This window comes from Zalophus californianus, chromosome 9, assembly GCF_009762305.2.
Source record: "Zalophus californianus isolate mZalCal1 chromosome 9, mZalCal1.pri.v2, whole genome shotgun sequence".
In the NCBI taxonomy this organism is placed as follows: domain Eukaryota; kingdom Metazoa; phylum Chordata; class Mammalia; order Carnivora; family Otariidae; genus Zalophus; species Zalophus californianus.
Window position 1 is genome coordinate 105,436,640 of NC_045603.1, and position 22,384 is coordinate 105,459,023.

Below are 22,384 nucleotides of genomic sequence, written 5' to 3' on the forward strand. Positions count from 1 at the left end.
TATTGTCTTATGTAAAATGACTTCTTATTTTTTGTCATTTGAGCTAGCCTCAAAATTACTGATAACTTTTTTTTTAAAGGTTGTTTTTTTTTATTTATTCATTCAAGACACAGAGATACAGAGAGAGAGAGAGAGAATATGAGCAGGGGGAGAAGCAGAGGGAGGGAGAGAAGCAGGCCCCCTGCCAAGCAGGGAGCCCAATGCGGGGCTTGATGCGGGGCTTGATGCGGGGCTTGATCCCAGGACCCTGGGATCATGACACAAGCTGAATGCAGACGCTTAACCATCTGAGCCACCTAGGCGCCCCTGACAACTTTTTTTCAAATTCCTGTAATTTATAAGTAACTTTAATTTTATTGTTTTTTCTTTATTTTTTTGTGTTTTTTTCCCCTTAAGTGTCCTCTCTCCTCAGCAATGTTGTCATTTATACATGTATATCTACACATTGTAGTCATTTGAGTCTTCATCATAGTGACAGTGATAGCCATCACTATCAAGTTTTTGAGTACTTTTTTAGTCCATACTTGACACAAGTCTAGGACAAAGGGAGTATCTCAGATAGCTTATAATGTGGTCAGAATGATAATAAACTATAAAATCATTGAACAGCGTAAGACAGGATATACTTCAGTGTTACACTATGTGGCACAGAAGGAAAATATGAATGTTCAAACAGCAGTGTTACGGTAGTAGTTGTGAAGAAGATACTGTGGAGTAGTAGGGAGACTTAAATTGGTCCTTGAAGGGGTAGACAGAATTTGACTAATCAGGAAGAGGAAGGGCAGTCCAGGTTAGATAAAAATGTAGTTATAATATGTTCTTTTTATTAGTGAAGAAGTTGGCAGTGAGTTCATACTGGGCAGGAATTTGAATGAATTTTTAAAAAATTCCTTGCCACATATAATTTAATGTGGCTTGTAATAGCACATAATGGAAAAATCTAAATGAATTAATTAAATAAAAATAATCTAATAAATAAGATCAGAGTAGGAAAACTATACATTTCCTTAGTGGGAATAATAGAACACAGATGCGTAGTCTCTAAGGTCCCATACGGTAATACTAGCATTGAGCAGTGTATTTGGTTCTGAGGCAAAAGCCAAAAACAAGTGAAAGTATACTTAGTTCCAGATTTCTTTTTCCATAACTAGAAGCTATACTGTTTTCTTTTAAGTGGAACATTATTCTTTAAAATATATATATTTTTTCACTTAGAGCTTTATTATGTAGGGCACAGAAAAATGTAGAAGATGTTGTGAATATCAAACATGATCAAAACACTGTCTCTTAATGTGATTCTGGATAAAAGCTAAGGAAATGACACCAAAGTGCAGCCCCGTTAAAACAACTAGTTAACACTATTTGGGGGCCCAGATTATACGTATGTACTTCTCTGATGGTCCAGCTTACTATGAGGATAAAATCTGGAATGCAGAGGAACGGAGGGATTACCTCTCATGTCAGACTGAAAAACAGATTCGGGGCACCTGGGTGGCTGAGGCAGTTTGAATGGCTGACTCTTCATTTTGGCTCAGGTTGTGAATCAAGCCCTGGGTGGGGCTCTGTGCTCAGTGGGGAGTCTGCTTGAGATTCTCTCTCTACCTCTGCCCCTCCCCCATCAAATAAATAAATCTTTATGAGAAGAAAAGATTTAGCAGGTTGTATTCTCTAGCAAGAATCTGAAACGTTTAGGTGCTTTACATTTCCGAATAAGGGCAAGTCAAGAACAAACATATGGAACTTAAAAGGCTAACCAAAATTTTCAGCATATAGAAGTATGATTGAAGGAGTATCATCAGGTAAAAGAAGGATTTCTTCTTTTTTTTTAAGATTTTTTTTTTTTAATTTATTTGACAGAGAGAGACACAGCGAGAGAGGGAACACAAGCAGAGGGTGTGGGAGAGGGAGAAGCAGGCTTCACGCGGATCAGGGAGCCCGACGTGGGGCTCGATCCCAGGACCCTGGATTCACGACCCGAGCCGAAGGCAGCCACTCAATGACTGAGCCACCCAGGATTTAAGAGATTTAAGAGAAGGATTTCTCTTAAAAACACTTTCATTCACTATAATTCATGACGGTGATTGATCAAAATTCTTATGTTGTTGGATGTAAGAGATTATTTGAGCCTGGGGGCGCCTGGGTGGCCCAGTTGTTAAGCATCTGCCTTTGGCTCAGGTCATGGTCCCAGGGTCCTGGGATCGAGCCCCGCATCGGGCTCCCTGCTTTGTGGGAAGCCTGTTTCTCCCTCTCCCACTCCCCCTGCTTGTGTTCCCTCTCTTGCTCTGTCTCTCTCTGTCAAATAAATAAATAAAATCATTAAAAAAAAAAAAAAGATTATTTGAGCCTGGAGAAAGTTTGAAGGCAAGTCTTTTAGAGACCAGTCACACCTGGAAACAGAAAACCATGGAACTTCTTGTAGTCAGGAAGGTAGCTTCTTAGTAAAACTTCCCAGATGAATTTATTGTGAAATGTGCCCTCACATTTTAAAAACTTAACTTTCCTTCTGAATTTTTTTTTTAAAGATTTTATTTATTTATTTATGAGAGACAGAGAGAGAGAGAGAGAGGCAGAGGGAGAAGCAGGCTCCCAAGGAGCAGGGAGCCTGATGCGGGACTCGATCCCAGGACTCTGGGATCATGACCTGAGCCGAAGGCAGACGCGTAACCATCCTCCTTCTGAATTTTTGAATGTAAAAATTTTTTTTAAAATATTTTATTTATTTATTTGACAGAGAGAGGCACAGCGAGAGAGGGAACGCAAGCAAGCAGGGGTAGTGGGAGAGGGAGAAGCAGGCTTCCCTGCCAAGCAGGGAGCCCGATGCGGGGCTTGATCCCAGGACCCTGAGATCATGACCTGAGCCAAAGGCAGATGCTTAACGACTGAGCCACCCAGGCATCCCTGAATTTTTGAATGTAAATTAACTAAACTCTGTTGGATATGTGCTCAGGGGAAAAAAAGATTAGTTTTAGATCAACTGATATTAAGCCATATACAATATAATATAATAACTCTATTTCATATTACTTGGCATTATGTAGACTGTCAGAAGGTTGGTCCTGCCGATCCAAACTCATAGTACTGAAAACACATTCTGTATAAGCGTCATTGATTAGAAATCTATGATGAACTGATCCTGTTTACAGAGACAAGATTTGGGGAAAGATCACTATCAAATAGTAACATTTTAGGGAATCCAAAGGATTGGTGAGTGGGAGCTACTATCTGTTGAGCTGTTTACTACCTAAAATGTAATGGGACTTATCTCATTAGCCTTGACAACATCTTTTTGAGGTAGGTTTTATTTTCCCATTTTACATAAGAGGAAAGGCTCAAGATTATTTTCCTAAGGTCACATGTAGTGATGATCTGGAATGCTTGACTCCAAAGCTTATCTTCCACTTTATTGATCTGCCTTCTAGGAAGCCAGAAGGGAGAGAGAGAATTTCATTGAAAGAGATAAGATTGACCTTAAATTAATTTCCCAGTCTGTGTTTGCCTTGTTTTAATAATGTCACAATATATTCTGGGTGTCACTTTACCTAGTATAGTTACATTAATCAATGCTATTGCAGAGCCATCTAAAAGTTTACAAATTATTTCTAAAAGGAAAACCTATTAGGGGCACCTGGGTGATGCAGTTGGTTGAGTACATGACTCTTGACTTTGGATCAGGTCATGATCTCAGGGTTGTGGGATCGAGCCCTGTGTTGGACTCTGCACTCAGCTCAGTCTGCGTGTTCTTCTCCCTCTGTTCCTCCCCTTGCTCACGCTGTCTCTCTCTTTCTCTCAAATAAATAAAATTTATTTATAAATTTTTTAATAAAGCTCTCTGGATGATATTTACGCCTTCCCAAGTTTGACAAGCATGTCTTTTTTTTTTTTAAGATTTTATTTATTTATTTGACAGAGACATAGCGAGAGAGGGAACACAAGCAGGGGGAGTGGGAGAGGGAGAAGCAGGCTTCCTGCCGAGCAGGGAGCCCGATGCGGGGCTCAATCCCAGGAGCCTGGGATCATGACCTGAGCCAAAGGCAGAGGCTTAACGACTGAGCCACCCAGGCGCCCATAAATAAATAAAATCTTAAAAAAAAAAAAGAAAACCTATTATAATTACAAACAGTACTTAAGATTTATTAAAAGTCTATCTCTAAGCAAAATAAACCAGTCTCCAAAGACAAATACTCTATGATTTCACTTATATAAAGTACTTAGTGTAGTCAAATTGGAGAGATAGAAAGTAGAATGGAGGTTGCCAGGAGCTGGGGTTGGGGGGAAGGGAAGGAATGGGGAGTTATTGTTTAGTGGGTGTAGAGTTTCGGTTTTTCAGGACATAGAAAGTTCTTGGGACACCTGGGTGGCTCAGTCGGTTAAGTGTCCGACTCTTGATTTCGGCTCAGGTCATGATCTTAGGGTCCTGGGATTGAGCCCTGTGTCAGGCTCAGTGTTTAGTGGGGAGTCTGCCTGATAATTCTATCCCTCTCCCTCTGCTCCTACCCCTGAGCTTGTTCCTTCCCTCCTTCCTTCTCTCTCTCTAAAATAAATAATTATAAAAAATAAATCCTTGGGGCGCCTGGGTGGCTCAGTTGGTTAAGCGACTGCCTTCGGCTCAGGTCATGATCCTGGAGTCCCGGGATCGAGTCCCACATCGGGCTCCCTGCTCAGCAGGGAGTCTGCTTCTCCCTCTGACCCTCTTCCCTCTTGTGCTCTCTGTCTCTCATTCTCTCCCTCTCAAATAAATAAATAAAATCTTTAAAAAAAAAAAAAATAAATAAATAAATAAATCCTTAAAAAAAAGGTGTTGAAAGTTCTAGAGATGAATGGTGGTGATGGTAGTACATTATGAATGTAAGTAATACAGCTGAACTACACTTTTGAAAATAGTTAAGATGGAAAATTTATGTTACATGTATTTTACCACAATTAAAAAAATTAGGGGGGAGCCTGTCTTTAAAGATGGACTTTTATGCTTAGGACAATTTATGAAGATTACGTTTTTCCTAGGATGTGTTGTCTTCACATTTTGCATAATAGATTGTGTTTGTTTTATATAATGTTTTAAAATTTTTACATAATTTCATGTAAGGTATTGATGTAGGCAGAAATGATAAGTGAAATGTCATTAAGCAAATATATTAATCATGACATTGAAGAGATCCTTTGTGTTATACTTCAACTAGAAATACCTAAAGAACTTTATTTTTTTTTGACAAAAAAATTATTTTTAAGTTTTATTTTGGCTAGTCCCAGCTTAGAAGGAAAGTGTTTTATGTTACCTAAATGAAAATTATTTTTTCAACTTTAAATTTGAAAACTAATAAAAAATCTGTGAAATGTTGAAACAGTCAACCTTTTGTTTTTGAAAGGTATTTTTAAAGACATAAGGATGCTATAATAATCAACTTTCTTGGTCTAGGGGCACCTGGCTGTTTCGGTAGAACATGGGACTCGATCTTGGGGTTATGAATTTGAGCCCCATGGTGGTTGTAGAGATTATTTAAAAATAAAATCTTAAAATAATCAAGTTGCTTGGTCTAAATTAATACACTCATCCTTTAATTCAGCTTTTATTTGTTTGCAAAATATCAAAACATACAAATGACAAATCCATCTCTTTCTAAAACTTAGTGGTAGAAAACAGTGATATAAACAATTGAAAAAGCACTGGAAATGTGTCTGTCAGTATATTCTGAATGTGAGAGGTGTGGGTTGTCATATTTGTATTCAGTATTTTAGATGAAATGTTGAGGCAGGAGAAATTAGTAGATTTTATTTTATTTATTTATTTATTTATTTTAAAGATTTTATTTATTTGACAGAGAGAGACACAGCAAGAGAGGGAACACAAGCAGGGAGAGTGGGAGAGGGAGAAGCAGGCTTCCTGCCGAGCAGAGAGCCTGATGTGGGGCTCGATCCCCAGGACCCTGGGACCATGACCTGAGCCGAAGACAGACGCTTAACGACTGAGCCACCCAGGCACCCCGAAATTAGTAGATTTTAAAGCATCTTGTCTCATTTTCTCCTTCAATGCTCTTCCCCTTTGTTCTCCATTCTGTGCCCCAGACCAAGACCTTCCTTTCCTTTTACTACATGATAATAGCTGTGACCAGTATTTTTGGTATACCCATAGTTCTCTTAAGTTGGAGGATATAAATCTTTTGAGGATAATAGGCCTTCTCTTGAGCTGCAGTTTGCATGAAGATGTGAAGATAAGGGACCATGAATATCAATTTTTGAAGACATTTATTACTTACCGAGACAACTTTTCAGGTTTCTTTTTCTATTATCATGTCAAAAATGTTTCTGAGATATTTCCATCCTGACTTCCCACCTAGAAGATGAGGAGGACACAGCCTGGATTAATGATCTTTTTTTAAAGATTTTATTTATTTATTTGAGAGAGAGCGAGAGCATGCACAAGTGGAGGGGAGGGGCAGAGGGAGACGGAGAAGCAGAACTCGGGGCTCAATACCAGGACCCTGGGACCATGACCTGAGCCAAAGGCAGACACCCAACCAACTGAGCCACCCAGGCGCCCCTGGATTAATGATTTTATATTCAGACTGATCTGAGTTTGATTCACAGCTCCTCCATTGTGGTGGTCTAACCTACCCAAGCTTCAACATCCTCATCTTTAAGTATCTCTGAGCCCAGTAGCCTTGATAATGAGTTTTGATTTGTATTTTCTGACTTAAATAGTTAAAATACTACCCATATTCTAATGGCTTCTCTCTCTCTCATAGCTTCACAACCTCTGGATCAAGAAGTTTTATTAAAAGTTAAAACTGAAATTGAAGAAGAGCTAGAATCCCTGGACAAAGAAATTTCTGAAGGTCTGTTTATTCTTATTTTCCTAGTTACTTAGTAGACTCAGTTTGGTGTGGTTTACTGTTGCTTTGATATTTTACAGTAGAACATTCTCAACATTACACAGATTCATTGGTATAGGATTATAAAGGTGAAACTAGAAGGGATCCTTTTTCTTTCCTAGGGGATAGGTTTATAAATGTTTCCAAACCATACCTGACAGCCTTTTCCTGGTGTTAAGTAATATACTAAACAGTCATGTTAAGGTACTTTCCATTTAATGTCATTTGATTTGTATTGGTGTTTTTTTAATTAATAACAACCTTAGAGGGGAAATTGTAAGTAAGTTGCTTCCATTTTTGCATGGATGTATGCTATAGATAGTTGTAAGAGTAATATACATGTAATTTTGTGGGGGGTGGGTGCTAGCTGCTTGCTTTACTGGGATTCTATGCCCTGTATCCCACTGAACAACAATGATTCTGCCTTTTCTTCCCCCAGTTAGAGCATGGCAGTATAACACGGAGTAAGGAAGCAGATGAGAAGTTGGTATTTGGAGCTGAGGAGAGAGAAGCTGTGGTTGCTTCTTTCATGTGCAACATTTTATACTCGTATCACCTTCATAGTTTAAACTTTATCCATGGGGTGCCTGGGTGGCTCAGTCGGTTAAGGGTCTGTCTTCAGCTTGGGTCATAGTCTCTGAGTCCTGGGATCAAGCCCCGTATCGGGCTTCCTGCTAGGAGGGGAGTCTGCTTCTCTCTCTCTCCCTCTGCCTCTCCCCACTGCTTGTTTTCTCTCTCTCTCTCTCAAATAATAAAATCTTTTAAAAATAAAAAAATTTATCCATATGCAGGAATATTGAGTTTGAAGGTTCATTTTAAAAAGGGAATGAGATATCAGGAGCAAAATGGCAGAGGAGTAGGAGACCTAAATTTCGTGGTCCCAGGAATTCAGCTGGATAGGGATCAAACCATTCTGAACACCTACTAACTCAACAGGGGATCGAAGAAAAGAATAGCAGCAACTCTCTGAGCAGAAAAGCGACCACTTTCTGGAAGGTAGGATGTGCGGAGAAGTGAATCCAAGGCAATATTTGGGAAGATAGATGGCGGGGGAGGGGGCCTCCGTCAGCCGCTACCGGCACGTGATAGAGCCGCGGAGCTTTTAGAAGTCGCTCCAGTGGCTAAGCGGGGGGTGGAACCCTCGCTGGGACAGTGTGGTCTCAGGACCCTCAGGGCCACAGAAAGACCGGGGGTGCCTGAGTGCGCCAGAGCTCCCAGGAATCGGAGCAGGGAAGCTGGCTGCGGAGACGGAGCTGAGGAGCGGGCTCTCAGCTTGGGGTTGCCATAAACTGTGATCCGCGGCACAGTCGGTCCACTGCTCCTCCAGCAGGGACCCAACAAGTGGCAGAGCCGGGGAGACTCCCCTTCCTCCCCTGGGAGGAACAGCAAGGGAGTGCACCGCAGGGATCTGCTGGGTTTGGAGACTCCACACAGGGTTGGGTGCCAGAGATAGAAACGCTCGGTCACAGGCGGGTGAGCACGGAGTGCGGCCCCGAGACCCGGGAGACAGGAGTGATTGACTGTTTTTCTCTGGGCACTCACTGAGGAGTGGGGCCCAAGTTCTCGGCCCCTCAGGGTGGAGATCGGGAGGCCGCCATTTTCACTCTCATCCTCCAAAGCTGCCCGGAAAGCTTGCAGGGAACAAAAGCTCCCGAGAGCAAACCCAAGCAGATTACTTACCCTGGACCAGGCAGGGCGGCGCAATTCCGCCTCTGGCAAAGACATTTGGGAACCATGGCAACAGGCCCCTCCCCGAGAAGATCAGCAAGGACAGCCAGCCAAGACCAAGTTTACAGATCAATGAGAATGGCAGAATGCCAGCGCTAGGGGAATACCGCACATAGACTCCATGGCTTTTTTCCCCCTGATTCTTTAGTCTTTCAAAGTTAATTTTTTTAAATTTCTTTTTTTTTTGAATTTTTCTTTTTCCCTTTTTCAACCAATATCTTATCAATCCCTTTTTTTAAAAATCATTTTTATTTTTCATTTTTAGAGTCATATTCTATCCCTTCATAGTAGTTAACCTTATTTTTGGTATATATATAAGTTTTTCTCTCTCTAAAATTTTGGGATAGAGTTTCTTCTTTTTTTTTTTTAAGTTATATTGAGTTTTTATTGGTGATTCTAAGTATATGTGTTTATAACAGTTAAAGTGTGATAGGTGAATTCAACATATTAAAGGAGTTCTAGAGTATCTGTTCAGAAAAGAGTATATATTATACAAACTATTCAAGTCATACAAAACCATTTTTTCAGTGTCTTTTTAACTAAGAAGAATCCTATTCAGCACGCTTCTTCTCCTGAGGTGGTTCATACTGAGCAAGCTTTGTTCTCAGTTTTTTATTTTCTTCTACAATAGCTTCATATTTCTCTTTCATTTCTGCCAATTCTAGGCGAAGCAGCTCTATTTCTGGATTTTCTGGGGTAGCAGCTCCTAAGTGATGCTTTAAAAAACCTTGGTCAGCGTGTCCAGCACCCCCGACTTCTCCAAGTACCTCCGGAACTGCTCGTGCTTCCAGTCGGCGGGTTTGTAATGGGCCATAAGTGACAGCGGCAGTGGCAGCGGTGTAGCTGGCGCCTGAGACTGTGGCTGGTGGGCTCTGGGATACAGTTTCTTCTAACAGAGCAAAATATACCCTAAATCTCTAGTGTATGGCTTTGTTCTAGTCTCCTGCCTGATCACATTCTCTCCCTTTTTTTTTTTAATTCCTCTTCTTTCTTTTTTCAACCAACTTCTAATCAATTCCTTTTATAAAGTCTTTTATAATTTTCATCTTTTTTTTTTAATCTTTTTTAATTGACAGACACAGTGAGAGAGGGAACACAAGCAGGGGAAGTGGGAGAGGAAGAAGCAGGCTTCCTGCAGAGCAGGGAGCCCGATGCGGGGCTCAGTCCCAGGACCCTGGGATCATGGCCTGAGCCGAAGGCAGACACTGAACTGACTGAGCCACCCAGGAGCCCCTATAATTTTCATCTTTACAGTCATATTCCATCCCTTCATCGTATTTACATTTATTTTTGTACATATATGTTTTTCTTTCTTTAAAATTTTGGGAGGCACTTTCTTCTAACAGACCAAAATACGCCCAAAATCTAATGTGTGGCACTGATCAATGCACCACCCTGATCATATTTGATCATATTCTTTTTTTTTTTTAATCTTTTTCTTTATCTTTTCTTTCTTTCCCGTTCTTTTCCCCCGGTTTCAGGTCTCTTCTGATTTGTTTAGTGTATATTTTTTGGGGGTCATTGTTACCCTGTTAGCATTTTGTTCTCTCATTCATCTATTGTCCTCTGAACAAAATGACAAGACGGAAAAAATCACCTCAAAAAAAAGAACAAGAGGCAGTACCGACTGCCAGGGACCTAATCAATACGGACATTAATAAGATGTCAGAACTAGAGTTCCGAATGATGATTTTAAAGATACTAGCTGGGCTTGATAAAACCACGGAAGATATTAGAGAAACTCTCTCTGGAGAAATAAAAGAACTCAAATCTAATCAAGTCGAAATCAGAAAGGCTTTTAATGAGGTGCAATAAAAAATGGAGGCTCTAACTGCTAGGATAAATGAGGCAGAAGAGAGAATGAGTGATATAGAAGACCAAATGATGGAAAATAAAGAAGCTGAGAAAAAGAGAGATAAACAACTACTGGATCATGAGGGCAGAATTCGAGAGATAAGTGATAGCATAAGACGAAACAATATTAGAATAATTGGGATCCCAGAAGAAGAAGAAAGAGGGGCAGAAGGTATATTGGAGCAAATTATAGCAGAGAACTTCCCTAATTTGGGGAAGGAAACAGGCATCAAAATCCAGGAGGCACAGAGAACCCCCCTCAAAATCAATAAAAATAGGTCAACACCCTGACATCTAATAGTAAAACTTAAGAGTCTCAGAGACAAAGAGAAAATCCTGAAAGCAGCTCGGGACAAGGGACCTGTAACCTACAATGGTAGAAACATTAGATTGGCAACAGACCTATCCACAGAGACCTGGCAGGCCAGAAAGGACTGGTATGATATATTTAGAGCACTAAATAAGAAAAATATGCAGCCAAGAATACTATATTCAGCTAGGCTGTCATTGAAAATAGAAGGAGAGATAAAAAGCTTCCAGGACAAACAACAACTAAAGGAATTTGCAAACACGAAACCAGCCCTCCAAGAAATATTGAAAGGGATCCTCTAAGCAAAGAGAGAGCCTAAAAGGAACATAGACCAGAAAGGAACACAGACAATATACAGTCACAGTCACCTTACAGGCAATACAATCACACTAAATTCATATCTTTCAATAGTTACCCTGAATGTAAATGGGCTAAATGCCCCAATCAAAAGACACAGGGTATCAGATTGGATAAAAAAACAAGACCCACTGGGCGCCTGGGTGGCTCAGATGGTTAAGCGTCTGCCTTCGGCTCAGGTCATGATCCCAGGGTCCTGGGATCAAGTCCCACATCGGGCTCCCTGCTCAGCGGGGAGCCTGCTTCTCCCTCTGCTTCTCTCTCTCTCTCTCTCTCTCTCTCTCTCTGTCTCTCATGAATAAATAAATAAAATCTTAAAAAAAAAAAACAAGACCCATTGATACGCTGTCTGAGGGGACTCATTTTAGACCCAAAGACACCTCCAGATTGAAAGTGAGGGGGTGGAAAACCATTTACCGTGCTAATGGACACCAAAAGAAAGCTGGGATGGCAATCGTTGTATCAGACAAATTAGATTTTAAACCAAAGACTATAATAAGAGATGAGGAAGGACACTATATCCTACTTAAAGGGTCTATCCAACAAGAAGATCTAAGAATTGTGAATATCTATGCCCTAACATGGGAGCAGCCAATTATATAAGCCAATTAATAACAAAAGCAAAGAAAGACATCGACAGCAATACAATAATAGTAAGGGACTTTAACACACCCCTCACTGAAATGGACAGATCATCTAAGCAAAAGATCAACAAGGAAATAAAGACTTTAAATGACACACTGGACCAAATGGACTTCACAGATATATTCAGAACATTCCATCCCAAAGCAACAGAATGCACATTCCTCTCTAGTTCCCATGGAACATTCTCCAGAATAGATCAGATCCTAGGTCACAAATCAGGTCTCAACCAGTACCAAAAGATTGGGATCATTCCCTGCATATTTTCAGACCACAATGCTCTGAAACTAGAACTCAGTGACAAGAGGAAAGTCGGAAAGAACTCAAATACATGGAGGCTAAAGAGCATCCTACTAAAGAATGAATGGGTCAACCAGGAAATTAAAGAAGAATTTAAAAAATTCATGGAAACCAATGAAAATGAAAACACAACTGATCAAAATCTTTGGGATGCAGCAAAGGCAGTTCTAAGAGGAAAGTATATAGCAATACAAGCCATTCTCAAGAAACAAGAAAAGTCTCAAATACACAACCTAACCCTACACCTACAGAAGCTAGAGAAAAAACAGCAAATAAAGACTAAACCCAGCAGGAGAAGAGAAATAATAAAGATCAGAGCAAAAATCAATGAAATAGAAACCAAAAGAACAGTAGAACAGAACAAAACTAGGAGCTGGTTCTTTGAAAGAATTAACAAGATTGATAAACCCCAGGCCAGACTTATCAAAAAGAAAAGAGAAATGACCCAAATCAACAAAATCATGAATGAAAGAGGAGAGATCACAACCAACACCAAAGAAATACAAACAATTATAAGAACATATTATGAGCAACTATATGGCAGCAAATTAGATAATCTGGAAGAAATGTATGCATCCCTAGAGATGTCTCAGCTACCAAAACTGAACCAGGAAGAAATAGAAAACCTGAACAGACCTATAACCACTAAGGAAATTGAAGCAGTTCATCAAAAATTGCCCAACAAACAAAAGCCCAGGACCAGATGGCTTCCCAGGGGAATTCTACCAAACATTTAAAGAAGAATTAATACCTATTCTTCTGAAACTGTTCCAAAAAATAGAAATGGAAGGAAAACTTCCAAACTCGTTTTATGAGGCCACCATTACCTTGATCCCAAAACCAGACAAAGTCCCCATCAAAAAGGAGAATTACAGACCAATATCCTTGATGAACATGGATGCAAAAATTCTCACCAAAATACTAGCCAATAGGATCCAACAGTACATTAAAAGGATTATTCACCATGACCAAGTGGGATTTATCCCTGGGCTGCAAGGTTGGTTCAACATCTGCAAATCAATGTGATACAATACATTGATAAAAGAAAGAACAAGAACCATATGACCCTCTCAATAGATGCAGAAAAAGCACTTGACAAAGTACAGCATTCTTTCTTGATCAAAACTCTTCAGAGTATTGGGGTAGAGGGTACATACCTCAATATCATAAAAGCCATCTATGAAAAACCCACAGCGAATATCATTCTCAATGGGGAAACACTGAGAGCTTTCCCCCTAAGGTCACGAGCACGGCAGGGATGTCCACTATCACCACTGCTATTCAACATAGCATTAGAGGTCCTAGCCACAGCAATCAGACAACAAAAAGAAATAAAAGGCATCCAAATCGGCAAAGAAGTCAAACTCTCACTCTTTGCAGGTGATACGATACTTTATGTGGAAAACCCAAAAGACTCCACCCCAAAACTGCTAGAACTCATACAGGAAGTCAGTAAAGTGGCAGGATATAAAATCAATGCACAGAAATCAGTGGCATTCCTATACACCAACAACAAGACAGAAGAAAGAGAAATGAAGGAGTCGATCCCATTTACAACTGCACCCCAAACCATAAGATACCTAGGAATAAATCTAACCAAAGAGGCAAAGAATCTGTACTCAGAAAACTATAAAATACTCATGAAAGAAATTGAGGAAGACACAAAGAAATGGAAAAACGTTCCATGCCCATGGATTGGAAGAACAAATATTGTGAAGATGTCAATGCTACCTAGAGCAATCTACACATTCAATGCAATCCCCATCAAAATACCATCCACTTTTTTCAGAGAAATGGAACAAATAATGCTAAAATTTGTATGGAACCAGAAGAGACCCCGAATAGCCCGAGGAATGTTGAAAAAGCAAAGCAAAGCTTGGTGGCATCACAATTCCGGACTTCAAGCCCTATTACAAAGCTGTCATCATCAAGACAGTATGGTACTGGCACAAAAACAGACACATAGATCAGTGGAACAGAATAGAGAGCCCAGCAATGGACCCTCAACTCTATGGTCAACTAGTCTTCGACAAAGCAGGAAAGAATGTCCAATGGATAAAAGACGGTCTCTTCAACAAATGGTGTTGGGAAAATTGGACAGCCACATGCAGAAGAATGAAACGGGACCATTTCCTTACACCACACACAAAAATAGACTCAAAATGGTTGCAGGACCTAAATGTGAGACAGGAGTCCATCAACATCCTAAAGGAGAACACAGGCAGCAACCTCTTCGACCTCAGCCACAGCAACTTCTTCCTAGAAACATCGCCAAAGGCAAGGGAAGCAAGGGCAAAAATGAACTATTGGGACTTCATCAAGATAAAATGTTTTGCACAGCAAAGGAAACAGTCAACAAAACAAAAGACAACCGACAGAATGGGAGAAGATATTTACAAATGACATATCAGATAAAGGACTAGTATCCAAAATCTATAAAGAATGTCTTAAACTCAACACCCAAAGAACAAATGATCCAATCAAGAAATGGACAGAAGACATGAACAGACATTTTTCCAAAGAAGACATCGAAATGGCCAACAGACACATGAAAAAGTGCTCAACATCGCTCGGCATCAGGGAAATCCGAATCAAAACCTCAATGAGATACCACCTCATACCGGTCAGAATGGCTAAAATTAACAAGTCAGGAAATAACAGATATTGGCGGGGATGTGGAGAAAGGGGAACCCTCCTACACTGTTGGTGGGAATGCAAGCTGGTGCAGCCACTCTCGAAAACAGTATGGAGGTTCCTTAAAAAGTTGAAAATAGAGCTGCCCTACGACCCAGCAATTGCACTACTGGGTATTTACCCCAAAGATACAAATGTAGTGATCCGAAGGGGTACGTGCACCCCGATGTTTATAGCAGCAATGTCCACAATAGCCAAACTGTGGTAAGAGCCAAGATGTCCATCGACAGATGAATAGATAAAGAAGGTGTGGTATATATATGCAATGGAATATTATGCAGCCATCAAAAGGAATGAAATCTTGCCATTTGCAATGACGTGGATGGAACTGGAGGGTATTATGCTGAGCGAAGTAAGTCAGTCAGAGAAAGACATGTATCATATGACCTCACTGATATGAGGAATTCTTAATCTCAGGAAACAAACTGATGGTTGCTGGAGTGGTGGGGGTGGGAGGGATGGGGTGGCTGGGTGATAGACATTGCAGAGGGTATGTGCTATGGTGAGTGCTGTGAATTGTGTAAGACTGTTGAATCACAGTTCTGTACTTCTGAAACAAATAATACATTATGTGTTAAAAAAAAAAAAGATAGTTTCAAGGGAGAAATGAAGGGGGGGAAATCGGAGGGGGAGACGAACCATGAGAGACAATGGACTCTGAGAAACAAACTGAGGGTTCTAGAGGGGAGGGGGGTGGGGGAATGGGTTAGCCTGGTGATGGGTATTAAAGAGGGCACGTACTGAATGGAGCACTGGGTGTTATATGCAAGCAATGAATTATGGAACACTACATCAAAAACTAATGATGTAATGTGTGGTCATTAACATAACATAATAAAAGAAAAAAATAGAAAAAATGAAAAAGGGAATGAAAGTTACAGAATTGTTGAATCGCTATATTGTACATGTGAAAGTAATATAACCCTGTTTGTTAACTATACTAGAATTTAAAAACTTTTTCTTTATTTTTTTAAGATTTAATTTATTTATTTGAGAGAGAGCACGCGTGCACGAGCTGGGAGGGGGGTGGGCAGGCAGAGGAAGAGGGTGAAACTAGACTCCTCTGTGCAAGGATCCCAGTGCAGGACTGGATCCCAGGATGCTGAGATCATGACCTGAGCTGAAGGCAGATGTTTAACCGACTGAGCCACCCAGGCACCCCTTAAATAAAAAGCTTCTCAAAAAAAGGAATGAGAGTAATTGACTCATCCCATCAGGTGGAATAAGCTCATTGGAATCTGGTTTAAGAAGTGCCATATTTATAAAGATAAAAATGAAATCTTAAAATACTAAGAGTGGGATGATAGAGCTAGGAGTTGTTTTCCATTTATCATTCTTGCATAAAACTGGTATGTAGTAACATACTAAATTGGCTTATGTATTTTTTAGAAAATGTTTTATTTGTTTATTTGAGAGAGAGCGCGAGAGCAAGCACGAGTGGCGGGGAGGGGCAGAGGGAAAGGAGAAGTAGACTCCCTGCTGAGCAGGGAGCCCATCAGGCTCAACCCCAGGACCCTGGGGTCATGACCTGAACCAAAGGCAGATGCCCAACTGACTGAGCCACCCAGGTGCCCCTGTGTATTTTTTTTTAAGGTTTAATTTTTTTATTTGAGAGGGAGAGAGCGTGGGCACATGAGAGTCGGGGGAGTGGCAGAGAGAGAGAATCTTAAGCAGATTCCACGCTGAGCTTGGAGTCCATCATGGGGCTCGATCTCACAACCCTGAGATTATGAGCTGAGGTGAAATCAAGAGCTGGACATTTAACCAACTGTGCCACCCAGGCGCCCCTTGGCTTGTGTATTTTAGCATATCAGTTTAGTCTTTTTGTTCTTTTAAAACTAAGATTTTCCATAAAAATCTTCCCTTTTAAAAAAAAATCTCTATAAACTAGGACCTATTAAGCCTTGTGTTCAGGAAAGATTAATATCCCATAATGATTGACCTTTTTAAGTGGCTTATAACCATTAGCTTGTTTCCAATAGTAGGCATCTTAATCCCTTGAGTTTTTATAGCACAACTTTTTTCTCAGATTTTAAGTTTTTGTTTTTTTGTTTTTTAGTAATCTCTATTCCCAATGTGGGGCTCGAACTCATGACCCGGAGCTCTTTCAGCTGAGCCAACCAAGCTCCCCTGCAGCACAACTTTGGTATTATTTATTAAAATAGGTTTTTCTTTTACCCTGTCTTCAGCATTCACCAGCACAGGCTTTGATCGTCATACTTCTCCTGTATTCAGCCCTGCTAACCCAGAAAGCTCCGTGGAAGACTGCTTGGCTCATCTTGGGGACAAAGTATCGCAGGAACTGAAAGAGCCTCTGCAAAAGGCATTGCAAATGCTTCTCAGCCAGTGAGTTACCATTGCTGAGTGGGAACATGCTTCTCTAAGTAGTCTTTGAATCTGTCATGCAGCACTGGATTGGTTAAGGCTTTGTTTTAGGTGAATGGTGTCACTTCTTTTCTCACTTTACTTTTTCTTTCTTTGCTTTCCTGAAGCATTTCTGTTTGTGTTTTGAATGACAACTTTTACATCAAAGTGGTGATTTAACTGTTCCGACATGGATTTGATCATTTGTGTTTACTTGTTGAGCTGTCAGGTTTCAACAGATGCTTTCACTGCTCTGTAAGTGTAAATATGAGCTATTTCACTTGTCCTGACCACTTTTTACTACCATTCTGTCTGGGGGCCAACATAAATATAATGGTTAGGGTTTTATGCATTGTAATGTGGGGTTAACATCATATCAGTATTTTAGGTATCCCAAATATTGCTAAACTTTGCGGTTGCACATCTGTCTATGGAACTGCTGCCACATTCTTATAGTGGGAACCTCTCTACTAACCATGGTTTTGACTGTTAAAGCTCAAGGCAGGAAGCTTGCAGTGAAAGTATATTAAAATAGAACCAAGTCATTTATTGTACATCTTAAAAATTCTTTTCCTCTAATTCTTTGCTGAGAATCATTAAAGAATTGGTATGAATTAGAAAAACATTGTTTTAATGAAGAATGACATCTAAAACAGGATGAAGACTTTTTCTTCACTTAAAAGGGTCAAAATTCAGATGCCAGATTACTGGTGTAGTAAGGTAATTCCTTATTTCTACATAGGCAAAAAATTGTATGTTATCATTTGTCAGAAGGAAGCAGTTGGAGTTTAAGGAGAATTCAGTTTGTTCCCGCATATTCTGGTGGCATGAGCAAATGTAAAAAATCCAAGTTATGTATAGGACACTGAAATGAAAATCATATTTGGACTTTCTTAACTTTATATATAGAAAAGTTTAAAAAGAAATGTGAAGAGAAGATTATGGGTGTCAGAAAATAAAAGTTAAATAGGAAATTTGGATGTACAGTGGTGGCTTTTAGAATGTTCTGTGGAGCTTAGGGGCCCTGAGAACATGAGGGACAGGGTGAGTAAGTGGGGCTTGTTAGGCCTTTGCCAACCCTTCTTAAACTAAAATAGCTATATATATATATATATATTTTTTAAAGATTTTATTTATTTGAGAGAGAGAATGAGAGAGAGTGCGCACATGAGAGGGGCGAGGGTCAGAGGGAGAAGCAGACTTCCTGCTGAGCAGGGAGCCCGATGTGGGACTCCAGGATCATGACCTGAGCTGAAGGCAGTCGCTTAAACAACTGAGCCACCCAGGCGCCCCATAGAATAGCTATATTTTAATACATTTTTAAATGTAAGATTTGAAGAAAACTACTGTTTTGCCAAAAACAAAAATTGTAAAAGCTATTGGGACTGGGAGTAAAATAACTGAGGTTAGAAGGCAAAAAATTCTGTCTCCAACTTTGATACAAACTATTTGTGGCTTTACACAAACCATTTCATTCTATATCTAAATTTCCCCATCTAGGGGCGCCTGGGTGGCTTAGTTATTGGGCGTCTGCCTTCGGCTCAGGTCATGATTCCAGGGTCCTGGTATCGAGCCCCTCATCGGGCTCCCTGCTCCACGGGAGGCCTGCTTCTCCCTCTTCCACTCCCCCTGCTTGTGTTCCCTCTCTCTCTGTGTCTCTCTCTGTCAAATAAATAAATAAAATCTTTGAAAAAAAAGAATAAATTTTCCCATCTATTAATTTTAACTTTACTGGGATATTATAAGCTCTCTGAAGAACAATGTCATATAGGTAAAGTATTTTTTTGGCATCCTTTTTATAATCTACAGGAAAAATTGATATCTTCTCACTACAAAGTAAATTGTATTTAAAGATAGTCAGGTGAATACTTGGTGGCTTTTTTTTCCCAAACCCTGAATACTGATATAATTATTTCTTATTTTTATTTTTATTTATTTAAAGATTCCATTTTTAAGTAATTCCTATACCCATAGTGGGGCTCATACTCACAACCCCAAGATCAAGAGTCATATACTCCACCGACTGAGCCAGCTGGGCGCTTCTGACATAATTATTTTTTAAATTGGTACCTCTGGTTGTATATCAGAGACCTCTTTATGAATAAATTTTTTTTTTTAGTAATCTTTTTAAAACTGTTAAGCTTTGTTACTAATAGCTAACTGATGATGAACCAGAAATATTATACAGGTTGATGGGAATAATTTGTAAGGTAGAAAATACCACCTACTTCTTCAGACAGTTTAGTTCAAGTGGGAAATTAACCCTGAACTCTTCATATAGCCAAGCACCAGCAGTGTGAAAAGGTACCCCCTGCCCCTTTTTCTTCTTTGCTCTGTTGAGATACCTCATTAGATAGGGCTGATTTTTCAGCTACTTGCTTTTCTATGTATTAGATTTCCTTTGAATGTTTTCGTCTGCTGGATCTTTTATGTGCATATATGTGTGTACATATAATGATTCAAATCATGTTTCATTCTGAAGGATGCTAAAGTACTTTAGCCTGATAGACAAACTACCAATAAGGACTACTGTGACCCACAGCAGCATCAAACAGTTCAGGAAAGGAAGTGAAGGGACTGATAGACCCAAGTAAACTTCAGGGAGAATATAGGTAGGTAGACTGTATAGTATCTGAAGTTCAAGTTTTATAACTACCTACTATTTAGCCCAAGGCTTTTAAAAAATTCTAAGCTTACTTTAATGGTAATATAATGTCAGGAAGATAGTACATAACATCTTAAAAAGGTCATCCCATGTATCTTACCTCCTTTCAGCATCACTATGGTATTGATTTTATATTGACTTGTGAAAAAGAATGATAACTGTGTCATCAGAACTGGTTTCTGAAGTATGTAGACCAGCACTGTACAACAGATAAAATGCAAGTCGTGAAATGCAATTTAAAATTTCCTAGCAACCACATTAAAAATTAAGATTTTTAATCTATTTTATTCAACCCAGTATATTAAAATTTATAGTTTTAACAGGTACTCAATGTAAAAATATTAATGAGCTATTTTACATTTTTTTCCTTAGTAAGTTTTAGAAATCTAGTGTGTATATTATGCTTTCAGCATATCACTAGCCGCATTTCACATGACCATTAGCCACATGTGGCACTGAGGCATTATTGTGGCATGTTTCAGAATCCTAATTTAAAATAGGAGTAGTGTGGCCTTTGGACCCATATCTAGTTGGGTGTGAATTCCTGCATTGCTGGTTGCCAGCCATGTGGATTTGGGATAGTCTCTTAGCTTTTCTGAGCTTCAGTTTCCTAATGTGTAAAATGATAGTATGTAACATAAAATATAAATATATAAAAATATAAAACTGAACAGTAGGTTACTGATAAGTGGTAGCTGTCCTCAATTATTAAATTTCATAGGCTGAAAAGATCACAGACCTGAGAGCAGAAAATGCCTTTGGAATGGATTTTAAATTCCTATAAAAGCAGGACCTCTCCCCTTTTTTACATGTATGTTAACACTTTGCCCACAAAAATAGGGGGGCAAATTTTATTAAATCTGATATTCAGGCTGTTGATGCTTTCAGATGCTACTTGGTACCAAGTATTTTTTGTTGGTTGTTGTGAATTTGTGCATGAAACCAAGTCTTACACATAGTAACTAAAGTCTGTCAGTAAATTAGTGAGTGTTGGTGATTTCAGTTTTGGTATGACTAGAACTTACGTGGAAATAATCAGAAAGGCTTATCTCTGCCCTCCAGAATTTTATATCATAAGACTCCAAGTTAAAAATAGAGCTCCGTTTACTGGCCTTGTTTAGTCCAACTCTTTATATCCTCAATTTGAGAGGTCTTTCAGTGACATGTTTCTTTAATTTTGAAGTGTTTTAAGTTTTTTGCCTTTTAAAAAGGTTAAAATTGTGCTTTTAATAATGAGATCATTTTTGTTACTATTTTATCTTAATAACCCAAGTGTATGTTTATCTGCAACATGGAAATCCTGTTGGATGAGTTTCAATTATTTTAAAAGTGTTATTTATTATTATCTTGTTATGTTATTAGCTGCTTTCCCAAGCTGATAGCATGCCTCTCAGCCAATAGGGAATGCTTGAAGTAAATGCATACCAAATGTTAAAAGCCACATCTCATACCAAACAGTATATTGAATAATCTTTGGTACTTTGGCAAAAAGTTCAACACAGAATAGTGACTGTATATTTATTCATCTGGAAATTTAGAATTTTCCTTCTTTGTGACCCAGACTTTTAAAAAAAAAATCTCTACAGGCCAGTGACATATCAGGCATATCGGGAATGTACACTGGAGACCACAGTTCATGCCAGCGGCTGGAATAAGGTATTAACCAAATTATCTTTTCTCTTATAAGATTTTAGTGTGTTGATTAAAGTGCAGGAGAAATTGTTAACATCATGTAAGAGAAAACTGTTAGAGCTCATTATTTAATGCATAAATCCAATTGTGTTAAGTTTTTGATTAAAATGGTTTGATTAAAGTGGTTTTTTGATTAATGCTGTGAGATTCTGGTTGGCCCAAAAATATGTGTCCCATAGTATGCCATTCTTCTTTCCTATCTCTTCTGAATTTTCTCTCATTTCTTCACTTCTTTGTATTAGACATGACATTTATCTCCAGATGGTTATTTGTTACCCTCTGTGTATGTCTTGGGGTATAAAAGAATAAGAGCTTCATTTGGGAGACTGCTTCTTCTGGTTTTCTCTCTCTCTCTCTCTTTTTTTTTTTTTTTGTTCTTCTGGTTCTCTTAAATGAGTAATACCATTTGTGTTTTATAGTTTACAAGGTATGTGATGTCACATCTCATTGGATCATTACAGCCATCCTTTGCAGAAGACAGAATGGATTTTATTAGCTTTTGCTTTGTTATATATTTAGTTAGATCAGGTGAATAATCAGAGAAAAAAGTTAAGTGACTTGTCCAGGACCCCTTGACTAGGAAATATTGGAACCAACGCTAGAGCTGAGATCTCAGATCTTCTGATTCCAGCTTTAGTGTTTTTTTCCACAGTACCATACTGCTTACCCATGATCTCAGACTGTATTATCCATTTATCACCTTGAAAAGGCAGAAAGTCTAAGGAAATGTAGTATGGGAGGACTCAGATCAATACGAGGAAGAAGTGTGGCCCTTAGGATCTTGTGTAGGGATGAGAAAATTCAGTAGAATCATTTTTATAAATAGCCACCTCTACTCTGAATTGATTTAAGTTTTCATTTTATCCAACAATTCCATATATCCCTTGGTATTCAGCACGACAAATGCACTCC

The 22,384-nt window shown here is 39.2% G+C and overlaps 1 protein-coding gene and 1 pseudogene across 4 annotated transcripts in view; one reads left to right on the forward strand and one right to left on the reverse strand.

Annotated features, from left to right (window-relative positions):
- BCL2L13 (BCL2 like 13) overlaps positions 1–22,384 on the forward strand; it is an 87,454-nt gene that overhangs the window by 33,774 nt on the left and 31,296 nt on the right. For 3 of the 4 annotated variants that reach the window (XM_027595403.1, XM_027595400.1, XM_027595401.1), the window contains exons 3-5: positions 6,741–6,830; positions 16,941–17,097; positions 21,367–21,436. In XM_027595403.1, the coding sequence (XP_027451204.1) occupies positions 6,741–6,830; positions 16,941–17,097; positions 21,367–21,436 (317 nt within the window). Of the gene's footprint in view, positions 1–6,740; positions 6,831–16,940; positions 17,098–21,366; positions 21,437–22,384 lie in introns of those variants that run through there. The other variant, XM_027595402.1, reaches the window with a different exon arrangement.
- On the reverse strand, positions 8,969–9,548 carry LOC113922977 (annotated as a pseudogene).